At 43.1% G+C, this 12991-nt stretch overlaps 1 protein-coding gene across 1 annotated transcript; it reads right to left on the reverse strand.

The window, feature by feature from the left end:
* Positions 1-6811: 6811 nt before the first annotated feature.
* onecut1 (one cut homeobox 1) lies at positions 6812-12070 on the reverse strand. Its single transcript, XM_034558824.1, has 2 exons — positions 11011-12070; positions 6812-7101 (listed from the first exon to the last, which is right to left on the reverse strand). The coding sequence occupies exons 1-2, from the start codon at positions 12068-12070 to the stop codon at positions 6812-6814; spliced, it is 1350 nt and encodes a 449-aa protein (XP_034414715.1).
* Between the last annotated feature and the right edge of the window lie 921 nt (positions 12071-12991).

The raw sequence follows: 12991 nt of genomic DNA on the forward strand, positions 1-12991 counted from the left end.
ATCTAGTGGCAGCATGCAAGTAATGCAAAAAATAAATAGGAAAAAATACTACAAGAGTAATATTATTTATAACATACATCTTTCTATACTAGAAATATACAGTAGAAATGAGAAGGGGTGGGAGGAGAGAGCAGAGGAAGGGTAACGGCAACAACTCCAGCGACTGAAAGACAAATAAAGTGCATCGAGGTGAAAGAGCACAGGCATGTTTCCAGGTGCTCGGTGTCCCTTGGGTCACTTTTCTGTGACCTCACTATCTGCATTCATGGCAAGAACATTCATGAATAAAAAAGTGTCCTTCATCCATGTGGCACGCTGCAGTGCCTTTACTTCGTACACTTTGACCCACTTAAAGAGCTGAAAAGCGTATCCACACAAACATGTAGCTCACAAACACTAGCAGAAAAGCCTATTGATTTGTAGCAGGCAATAAAAGCATGAGCATTATTTAGCAAGTAAGGTGGATGACTGACGTGAAATGATATAACGTTCTTGTCGACAAAGGCAGAATACCTTCTGCAGTACATTTGTCTTCAGACAGTATTCAACGGGCCAATTGTTGTCACTCACCGTTTAGGTTAGACATCTCACATTGTTCCTCTGTTATTATTGCATCTTAAAGGAATAATTATTTCCCAGCATGGGTCTAATTTGGCTACTTTGACAAGTTTGACGACGTTTTTAGAGGACAGATGAGGGTCAGGGATTTACCGCTGACTCAGTGTTTAAGAAATGTGACTTTAAACTCGACTATTAATCATTTAAATTCAACAAAATGTAGCCCGATATACAAAAGTTTCACTATTTTTGCTTCTCCTGTATACATGCAAATTGAATCAGTGCAATCAGAGTAGTCCACAACATATCACCTTCGGGGTGATGGATTACTTAAAGATGGATTTGTGGGCTTTAGCACCACAAACAGAAGAATCCCACTGAAAAATCAATTGAATGTGCTTTGTTCTTGTTTTGCTGAGTTCAATCCATGGAATTACTCATGGATTGATGTGTGGATGTCACCGCTTGGCTTGATTAATTCATGATCCTGTGTAACTAAAGGTAAAACATACGAAGGCTAGAATATTGATCCAGATGACTTTGCTGATGTAATGACTTTGCTCATTTTTAAGTGATATAAAAAGGTCACATCATTTTGTATTTCAGCCTCTTGGAATTCAAATTACTTCTGACTATTTACCTAAACTAGATCTTTAATTTAGATTAACTGATTGGGGACTTTACAGTTCTCTAAAAATCTACTTTTGCAAATTAAATCACATGTTGAGTAAATTGACCTTAGTTGTTGGACCGTGGTTCTGAATAGAAATGAGCTCCCAAACCCATTATTTTATTAAAATTTAAGGTTTTTATAATGTATTTATTATATAGGCCTATATATAGAATTTACAAGTAAAGACATGCATATATCGACTCATACGCCTGCTTGTCTTTGTCCTTTACTTTCTTATCTGATTTGATCTTCTATTGATTATATTTCCCTGTCTGAGCCAAAAAACACAACAACAAAACACAACACAACAAAAAATAATCATAATAATAATAACAAGAGCCAGGATTCAGAAGCTGGAAATACCAACAGTTTATTTTCTACTTTTTGTGACTACAGAAATGTTGAAACATTTTGAACACTGAAAAAAGCTGGATGACATCATCACTTGCTTCTCAATTATCGTTCTTTTTTTTTTCATTTTTTTTTTCATTTGCTTAGCAATCACAACAGATGATATTGCACGGCACTGAGAAAGCAGTAGCAAAGCCTGGGAAACAACAATGACAAATCAGGTCATGAGACACAGAGTTATACATCTGAGAGTAACACTGACAGTATTGCCTCTCTTGCACACACGTGCACACACTCAGGCACTCATGCATGCACACGCACACACATACTGAAAACTGAAGAAGCATTGTGAGTTGAGAAGGAGGTCAAAAGAAAGAGATCAAGGTTGACGAGAGCACAAGGCTGACAAGAGCAATGCGATTTCATTTTGAAATGCAAGTGCAAGATGAACTACTACTGTAATCTATTCCTAAATGTCTATGACAACAAATATGCTTGTTTATCAAAACCCTTCAAGCATCTTTGTATATGAATAGCTGGAGGACACCCCTCTGCGGGTGAGAAACTAGTTCCCCAGCGTAAGAGATCCAGATGATTGTCTTAGGCGCCGCGGTATTGTTATGAGACTTGTAGCCAAGCTACCCATCATATGGGAACTCCTTGTGGACAAAATAAATAACAGAACATTTGAAAAAATGAGGGGAAAAAATGGATTCACACTGCATCATTCATTCCCTCTTGAACTCCGGCTTTTATAACCGTTATGTAAGCACCTGTATACTTTGCTGGAAAAAGTTCACATTCTCCATTCTGTGACATAACGACTGCATAGCATGCTGATACTGTGCCGTCTGCATGACAGAGATGAAGCAGTACTAAACAGTCAGGCCTCTGATAACCAGAGGGAGTCCAACCCACTGTTGGGATATATGCACCAGTCAGTCACGCGCATGCATACACACCAGCAGTACGTACAGGTTTTAACAATGGACGGACACACAGTGAAGAAACACATGCAAATGGAGACACACACACATAACCTCAGCAGTACTTGACAGTTGAGTTGCACACACACACACACACACGCGCGCACACACACACACGTACGTACACGCTCACACTCATCCACAGACAGAAAACAGAAATGAGCAGGTGATCGTCCCCATACACATTCACACACTGATTCCTTGGTAAGGTTCTTTGCAGTTTTATTAGACTTTGCTCATGGTCATTACACGAGTACGTACCAAAAGAACAGATACTAGATGGAGCGAGGCGGCAGTGCCACGGCAATAAAAACAGACCCAGCTCCGTGGCACAGCCCCTGGCAGACCGGCTGCCCAGCCTACACTCCACCTCACTCTGTGCATGAGACAGCAAAGTGAGCGGGACTTGCAGCCCTCGTTTCAAATGCTTCAGATTGTACTTTGAACAGGAGATTCCCCACATGGTAGAGGAAGCTTGTCTACATAGCCCTACGCCTTCTACATTCTATACCCGTGCGAATGGCAAAATCAAAACTCAACAAGTCTACCTCACAAATGCCAGTGCTTTTCAACATTATACTTTTTTTTTTTTCTCCAATTTTTGGTTTGTTTTAAAAATCTTTGGATGTGCAGTAATACCCATAAAATAACAGTTTTTTTTTTTTTTTTTAAAAAGTCAAAAGAATAGAAAAAACACACACGTACACACTGCTTTTTGCCAGCTGTTCAACAAAGTAGCTCCTGTTTAACTTTGTCTGCATTGGCAAATCAACTGTCTGGGTTTCTGGCAGTGTTTAAAACACACGTTGAAATGCCGGCTAGGATTTAGCTGAAGAAGAATACAAACTACTCCTTTTTATATCTAAGCGTGGGAAATAAGGCTGTAACATAAAACTGTCTTTTTTTTTTTCTTTCTTTTTTTCAAAAAACCTACTATATACAAATCTAGAGTTTCTACAAATGCATAAATTAAAGCAGTGGTTAACCATTACAAAATGCAATTAAATTAAAATCACAACAGTAGAGAAAAGGGAAAATATGAACACAATATCACAGCAGTTGGTTTTACCCTGTAAAAGCAATAGTCTACCATCATAATATTGGCATAACCCAATGTCTGATAAAAAATATGCTTCTCCCTTCATCCCTTAAGTTTCATACATCAACCCTGAAACTCGTCCTCCGTGACTCGAAACAGAGCACTTCTGCCAAAAAAAAAAAAAAAAAACAGCTTCAAAATAGATAATCATACAACTTTTCTTTTTTAAGTAACAATAACAGTTACCACACGAGTGGAGTTCTGCCTTACTCACAGATAGACGTCTCAATGCAGAACTCAAAGGAATTATTACTATGAGGTATTCAGAGACATTGGTAAAGACATGCACGGCCAGAGTGCTGAACCTTCACACACAGCAGAGAGACAAGGAGGTTTGGGGGAAGGAGGGATGGAGGGGAAGAATGGGGCAGGGGAGGAGAAACAAAGGCCTTTGGTTTAATCTGTTGAAGTGGACAAGAGAAATTCCTTTGGTATGTTTTCATTGCATGGTTGCGCTGACAAAAGCACCACGGTGTGATTAAAAAAAAAAAACTTTTCCTTGTTTCTTCAGTAGTGGCCCTTCTACAGGCTGAGGTATTCACAGAGTCAAAGGTGAGAGGTCAACAGCGGTTTAACACTTTGGTTCAAGCAAGGCACTCGTCCTGGGAGTTTTAGAAAGATTGCAACACGTCTGCTTCTACTTTCAGGAACATGTCTGCCTATAGTTGAGTCAACATTGTCTGTCTACGTTCATGTCAAGACGTCTGACCTATTTGGTGGATCAATAATAACAACCTATAGATACACACTAGAGGCCGGGCAGGCAGAGTAGAACAAAAGCTGGGAAAAAAAGACACTCCAGCAGGGAACTCTGTCAAATTCACATTGATTATTTTGACATTAACCATCAAACTAAAACAGTGTATATTTTTTTAATGTCAGCGTTTACATTTCATGGTAGAAATGAATACGTCGTTCGTGCTGCCAAGCACAAAGAAAGACGGATCACATTGCGAGCCGGTTCGCTGTACCCCAAAGGCACCTGCAGGGCCGCTTGTGTGTATCTATGGCTGGATCAGCATATCTGCCTATAGCTACATCAGCATGACTATCTATGGAGCTGTAATCAGAGCACAGATGAAGCAAGAGCAAGCATAGCAGGGGCGCATGGGGTGAGTGCATGTGGGAGGGGGAGCAAGGGGAGAAGAAAGGAAGAGAGAGAGAGAGAGAGAGAGAGGAGATGGGGGAGGGGAGACATACAACATCTTTTAACACCACTCATAGAGGCCGTGCAATGAGAAAAAATCTTTGGTTTTCTTTGGTATCATCAAAGTGATAGAAATCACGTATGGAACTTGAGTGAGGTAGCATCTTTGGTTCACACTATAAAACATCAGCAGGTCTTGACACATTTTTGTTTCTTAGTCGTCTTTTTGGTTTTTTTCTTTCAGAGGTGGAGAAGCAGCTCCCTCTCGCCTCGCCTTCAGCGCTTGTTCTGATGAATGTAGAGCTGCTAACCCTGGCCATGAGGAGGATGACGGCAAGGGGCCAGCTCAATATATTTAATGATGCGCTGCCCTGGGCCAGCCCTGTGTAGTGCTTTCCTCCCAGTGCTGAAATGCATACATTACCAGGAGAGTGGAGGCAGGATGGGAGGGGTGTCTGGGGATTGGCAAGGGGAGGGTGGAGTGCTTTCGTATTCAGGTGACGAGGTGACATTGCTTGTGTAAGTGCCTGAAAGTGATTTGATCATTGATATCATCCCCTCCACCCAACATCTTTGATGAGGAGATAAAAATCAAATACGTATATGAAGCGCACGGGGACGACGGAGCGATGCTGAATGCTTATTATTAGAGTGGTGACACAAAAAACGGAAACCATCAGAGGCCGCCTGTCTCCTTCAATGTGTCACGACCACACAGAGAGCATGAGAGCCAGACACAACACACTAGAGGATGCATTTGTCTTTGTTTTCCAGCTGCTGGTATTTGAACACATAAACTTGAGTGAAATCGGTAGGCGTTGGCTAAACAGATTTACAGGAAAGGATGCATCTGTAATGATTAATACTCACAATGAGCATTTTACAGGAACATCCTCTCGAGTGTTTGCGAAGATGTAACTGTAATATTTAGTTTGATTTAAGAAGGCATCTATAAGGCAAATAACAATAGTTAATTTTCAGGTTTGTGTCTCATAGCATTTCCATTTTTAGGGAACATATGACTCAAAAATGTCGTATGGACCATAAGCGGTACCCTAACTAACAGTCTATCTCAGAAGGGAAGGGAGGAAACGGGGTAAATATACTTTTCAGATTATCAGCTACAAAATATACTATTTGTTCAAATTACTTCATAGTAGGTTGTGAAGTGGGTTTTTAATTATAAGCTGTATGAGAGGCTTCAGGGTGTATAAAGCTTTGGTTTGTCTTGTTTAAATCATTCAACGCTTCAGCACGTTGGAAGAAAGCACTACCATGTGGGTTGGGGTGAGGGTTTTTTGGTTTGGTTCAGGGTTGGGTCTTTGGTTTTAGGTTAGCAGTCTACGCATGGGCATTCCCCCGTCTGTCTGGAATGCTTGATAGAGAGACATACAGCTAGACAGACAGACAGACAGACAGACAGACAGTCCACCGCCACCGATCCAAACAATGTTGCACAACAATCCAGCTGCTCCTGTAGGATTTCTTTGTCTTTAAAGTTGATTGGCCAATCCCACCGGAGCTCCACTTTCTGGCTGTTTTTCAAGGGTGTGGACAGCTGCAGATCAGACTGCCAATAGGCTGATTAAACCTCCATAGGTACCTATCATTAAAACCAACCAATCAGATTAAAGATAAGGATGGCGAATGATAGGTTGATACTGAGTAGGGAGGTGGGGGGGGGGGGGGGGGGGGGGGTCGTAAAGCTAGAGACCAGTGACAGTGAGTATGTGTGAAGGGGGGGTAAAACTATAGTCTTTTTGCAGAATGTTACACTTAAATGTGTTGCTGAAACAAACTTTTCAAAGCAGGTCAAACAAGAAGTCTTTGGTTTGTTTTTTTTCATCTTTGGATACTATAAATATCAATATAGTACAGGTTTAAGGGCAAAACGTTGCTTCAAGGTCTTTTTTTTAAGTTTCTCTTTGTTTCTCTTAAGTTTTAAAGCTTTTCCACCGAGGTTGAGTCAGTTCAAGAGTTGGTCAATCAGTCCGTCTTCAGGCTTTGGTGCAGGCATTGGGCCCAGAGTTGGCTGGGTGACCGGAGCCGTCGTCCACCCACTTATCGAGGCTCCGGCGGCGTGCGTTCATAAAGAAATTGCTGACTGTGGTCAGCTCGAGGCCCAGCTGTTGGGCAATGGTAATCTGCAGCTCTTTGGATGGACGCTTGTTCTCCTTGAAGATGGCGTGGAGCGTCCGCCGCTGCACATCTGTGAACACCAGCCGGGGCTTCTTGGACACGCTCCCCCGCTCGCTTCTGCCGTGGTCCTGTTCCTTACGCTTACATGCTGTGGAGAGACAGGCAGAAAAAGAGAGAGCATGTTTGTGAGAGAGGGCAGGCTTAACATAACATGATAATCTTTTCTCCTTCACATCTTGACCTTGGATTAAAAATATTCTCAATAAATCCATGGCCTATAACCCATGAGTTATCTATGTGGTTCTCCCCCAAACCAGCTTAACGTAGAAGTCTGTTTTCATCACTCATATGATTATTTAAAAATCAATACCAATATCAGATATTTTCCAATCCATTTTGACCCAAACTAACTCATATAATTTGTTTTGGTGCATAAATGCAGGTCCAAAACAAGTTAAGCTTTAATTATATGCTAATATCAAGATTCATTTTGACGTTTGAGAACACTTTATTTAAATTGCTAATAAGAAAATTGAGCAAAGACCACAAATATCCAGAATCCACCAAATATTGGTTTTAAATTGTCGATATTGTAACTTGAACAGCCAACATTTAATGTCTTATCATCAGTCAAATGGTCCTTTTTGAGTTGGATAAAAACAGGAATTCTACCCTATAAGTACTCTCATGTTGTGGCCAAGTGTTGAGACGTTGTACTCTTAGAAGCACCCCTCTAAAAGAATGCATCTGTAAGCTGTACAGCAGGAGGCTGCTGAACAATGTGCTGTCCATGGTGCTGAAAACAACGGCGCGTGCAATATACTACAGCTGTGGAAACATGAACTACAGATCATCTAAAATTGGAAAGAGGAACTTGGTAATCCGTTTGACAGCGAAACTATTTTTGTTCTTCTCTGTTTAAGCCCTAGCACAGCCAGACAACGTTGAGGTTCATCGACCTGCAGAGACCAGGAGGGGGCAGGCGTGGGCCGCTGGATCAAGGCCCAATATTGGCTCACTGGGGAAATGAATAATGAACGGCATATTCTAACCGCAAAGCAATTCTTACAACCAGTGCTGTTTAATTTTGCAATTTGCGCCTGATGAATAAAAGTTATTTATTATCGAAAATCTCAAAACACAATAATGTACAAATGAAATAAAGAAATGCAATGAAGTATTGCTAACAAAGTATGGAGAAAAATTGCCAAAGTAATAATTGTAAGAGTATTAAAAACGACCAACATTTGGCATTTGTAGTGCATTTTATATTGGCGATAGAACGCATTTAGTTTAGATGTAATGCATGTGCCATGTCTTTCATATTGACGTCAGAAGAAGCAGTACACAGTACGCTTTATTAGAGAGCTAAATACAATTAAACATATGTATTAAATCAGTCTAGTCGAAGCTGATTTAGCAGATCCCACCTTTTGTAACAGCTCTCAGGTGTGTGGTAAAGTACAGTGCAGCGACCATAAACGAGTATAATTGTGAGTTGGGGCAGCCCGGTGTCTCCAGTGTTGGTAAATATTAACAGAGAGCCGGAGCTCCTCGTGTAAGGGCTGCTATAAATCAGCAGCAGTGAAGGCCACGCAGACAGCAGGAGCCGCCACGGAGCGGCCCGGCCCCGGCAAAGGAGGCCCTGCCAGAGAGGGAGCTTTCCCAGGACCAGAGGGACATGACAGCGGCCTCGTTATCACGCTAATCACACACACACGTACACACACACACACACACACACACACACACACACTGCTGCTGCTCCCAGCTAATCATTACAAACACACAGATAACTCCACACACTCAAACAGACTGCCCACACTGGGCCTACAGACACAGTGTGACGACAGTCCTGCATTTCATAATCTCACACAGAGAGCCCGAGAACAACAAACAGACCTCTGTGCTGCAAATATTCAACCCTCTTATGTTTCGAGCGAGAATGTGTTGTCGTATTCTGATTTACTGTAAGCCGGTAATAGTCACTTCAAATGTATAAAAGCACCAGTAAGAATGACAGAATCAACCAACAGTGTGTCTGCAATTACAACTGATTAACTAAGTTAAAATTGATCTCTCGTTTCTGAATTAATTAATTCTGTCTCGTGCCAAATCATACCTGCCCACATACAAGCCGTTTCTATCATATTCGATTCTGTTCTATTTTTTATATATTCAAGAACATTCAGATGCAATTGAATATGTGGGAAAGGGAGAAAAGGCCCGAGATTAATTTCAGAAGCCTAAAATCAATAAGTATATCACATCTACTTCAGCACACGATCCCATATTCACCTCGCGACGAACGGATCAATAAAATGGCGCTCAGCCTATTCTCTACAAATTAATTTAGTTTATAGCTGTAAAGAATTGCTCATCTCCCAATCTTTTTTTGGTGGTGTTTTCCAAGAAAATCTCTACTGTTATATTTTTATTTTGTGCTCAAGAGAAGCTTGTCATTTTTATTCATGTTTTTTTCTTTTCTTATAAAAAAAGTTCTGATAAAACAAGACATGCTCAAGGAAAAGTGAATAGGAAAAATTAATGAACACAACTCAAGCAGACATTTGTTTTCCCAGTATAGCCAGTATAAATGTATCTTCCCTGATCCAAACCATCATCAATACGAATCAATAGGTAACTGAAATAGCAAAATAGTATTTGATCATCAGGCTGTGATGATCAAATACAAAACCATCTTTCTTTAAAACTAATTTGCAAAAATGAGTGATTAAATCTCCTCTTCAACCAACAGACACAGACACACACACACACACACACACACACACACACACACCTACACGCACACTCACCTCACGCCCACACACACACAAGCACACATAGCAGCAGCAGATGGGAAAACTGAAAAGTAATCAATTGCGATTACACTGACGTGCACACACACGAGCATGCACGTACACACACGTACGCAAAATCACGCACTTTCCATGTGGCCGCAGCCTCACTTTTCAAAAAGCCAAAAAGCGCATTTGTAGGTCATTGATTGTGCCCAATGTAAGAACAAAAATCCATTGGGTGTGTGAACGCGCACGTGCGATTTGGGCCTCAATGCGCGCCCTAATTGACTCGTGTGTATACCTCAGGGACAAATTAATACAGAGGTCTATCAGTTAATTAGAGCAACCTCAGTCAAGTCGGGGTTAGTTTACGACCCAAACATAAACACACGCACTCTCTTCTATTCTGAAACGAAGGCCTATAATATTAACAAAGTAAAAGGCAAAGCACATTTCACAGACTAAATAATGCATGACTTCAGCTTTTAAATGTAGTTTATCACACACTCTCCTATGCACCCACACCCACACACACACTCTCTCTCTCGCTCTGTTTACAAGGGCATCACCAAAAAGTCTGATGGGTCGCATTTACACCAAAATAAACACATTCCTAACGATTTCTGAGCGAAGGATCAGCTTACGCACACAGTCCAGCGGTCGATACTTCGAGGTAAAATGACATGAGCACTTGTTTCACACTACCCCAAAATCAGTGTAGAGACAGAAAAGGGATGCGTATTGATATCAGGCGACTCGTGTCGGTGCACGAGCACCCGCTTGGTAGATCTCTTTTCAACTTTAGCTTCTTGGCATATTGTTAAACACACGAATGTTGGATTTGACCATTCAACAGAGCCTCTAACCAGAAACCATGGACGTCAGTTCTACAAAATCATAAGGCATGGCCTCGTTCCTGCTTGCATCTAAAAAACATTTGACACACAGCATCTTTCATAAAGGTGTCATTTATGGAGACATTGTGTTGTAAACGTTATTTTGCTAAACAACTAACAACCTCGGGAATTTGTCCTGAATGCTACCCTGATGTGACTTTACATTATACTGCTGGAACATGTTTAGTTTTTTTCTCTTTGTTATATTAAAAACACACAACATCAGTTTTAGTCCCCACCGCCACTGCTCAATATCGGGATCTGCTCCTCTGAGCTGATTAAACATGTGAGCTCTGTTTCTCTCGGCAACACATTGAGAAGATCAAAACAAAAAGGGGGCTTTACCGAGGCTTCGCTCACCTGCGAGCCTGAGTGAACTCATGCGTTGGAACTCAGGCTCCTGCAGCCACTTCCACATGCGGCGGAACGTCTCTCTACCGGACTTGAGTTTGGACCACGGTTTGGGGTTTCTCAGCAGGTCGGACAGGGTCCCCTGGGACCTGCACAGGACCCGCTGGGCAAAGATGGCCTGAGGGATGCTGTAGCGCTTCAGCTCTGTGGTGATCCTCTGCGCCACCTCTTTGGTATTCACCTCCTCCATCTGGCCCCCAGAAACACCACCCCCTCCACCGCAGCCCCCTTGCTGCCCCGGCCCGGAGGCCTGCTCCCGGCTGTTCCCCAGCCCCTGGCCGTGCCCCTGCGCACCAACGTGGGCGTGCGGGTGGTGGTGGTGGTGGAGGCCGTTGATTTGTACCATGCCCGCCGAGGAGCTCATGTGCTGCTCCGTGTGTCTGCCGAGCATAGCCGGGTGGTGAGCCTCAAACCCGCTGGGAGTGAGCATCTTCTCACCAGGCATGGCGGCACCGGGATGAGCGTAGGGGGGGATGCCGGCTTGGGATGTGTGTATGCTGGCCAGACCGGAGCCAGACAACGGGGAGAGGCTCTGGCCCATGCAGGGATCTTTGTGATGATATGCGGGATACAGACTGTTCATGGGCGCCAGACTCCGGTCCTCTCGCATCAACGTGAAGCTTCCGCTGACATTTCCGGGGATCCTCTGGTGGGGATGATGGTGAGGATGATGGGGATGGTGGTGGTGGTGGTGATGGGGAGGAAACTTGTCGGACACGGTGGAGATTGGGGGTAAGGACTGCAGGGGAGTTAGGGTTGTGTAAGTGCTGCTCGCACTCATGCCTGGGGGGGCTTCACACATGCTGATGGCTGGGTGCAAGTGTCCGTGGTGACCGGGGTGATAGTCTCCGCCGTCCAGCAGGGTGGCCATGCCCATGGCGCGGTGGCTTAGACCCCGGGGGCTCGGACGGGCATGCGGACTGTGGCCACTCAGCAGATCTCCGTGACCCACGGACTCATGGCTCATTCCGTGCAGGTCGCCAATATCCATCGACAGTTGTGCGTTCATGATCCGGGCAGCGCTGTGGACAAACCATCTATCTGATCCACCGCAGTGATGTCCAGAAGTCCTCACGTCCAGTAAAGTTAAATCGTTTTGTTTGTTGATTTTTCTTCCTCTTGCCGGAGCCTCCTTTGCTATTGCCTCCTCTCTGTCCGTATAGTCACATATATATTCTCCTACCTCGTTGACGCTGTTTTGCAGAATGGAAATCCTTTTCCCGAATCCCGTTTTTTTCTTGATCTTTTCGTTGTCGTTGTTTTTGTTTATTATTATTTTTTCTGTTTTCTGATTCTCTTTATAATTCAAGCCCCCCCACCGCCAACCAGCTGTCCTTGCGCTCCGGTCGGGTGCCGCGCCATCTCTTTAGTTGTGTGTCTCCAACCCCTTTTCCACCGCAGCACAGATCACTGGCTACACATGCGCATTGGGAACACCCATCTCCTCCCATACTCTCTCTCTCTCTTTCTCGCTCTCTCTCTTTCTCTCTCTCTCTCTCTCTCAAACGCACACGCGCGCACACACACAGCCCCATAGCTGTGACGTCAGCTACCTTATTAAGGAAGGGAGGTATCTAACCACCTGCTTAACGCTATTCTCCCCTATAACCCATATCCAGCCTTTACTGAAATGTAAAAAATGCAAATAGACCGATCTCTGATAAAATCATGACAGTATCCACCAATATAAATGGAATGGATGCAGCGCCTAACGTTTGATTGCTATTTGTTGTTTGGAAAATGTCCCATTCATTATGGTCCTCCTTAAATTATTAAGTAAACTTCCGGGTTCATTTGGAGTTGATTTTTAACTAGTGAGGTCTGAGATTCGAAACCTCCAAACATCCAATTAAAACACACTTAATTCTTCGCACGAATACATGAAATTAGGCTCCCGACATTACAACAAAGCATACTGACTTAATATGCA

Source organism: Cyclopterus lumpus, chromosome 3 (assembly GCF_009769545.1).
Source record: "Cyclopterus lumpus isolate fCycLum1 chromosome 3, fCycLum1.pri, whole genome shotgun sequence".
Classification (NCBI taxonomy): Eukaryota; Metazoa; Chordata; class Actinopteri; order Perciformes; family Cyclopteridae; genus Cyclopterus; species Cyclopterus lumpus.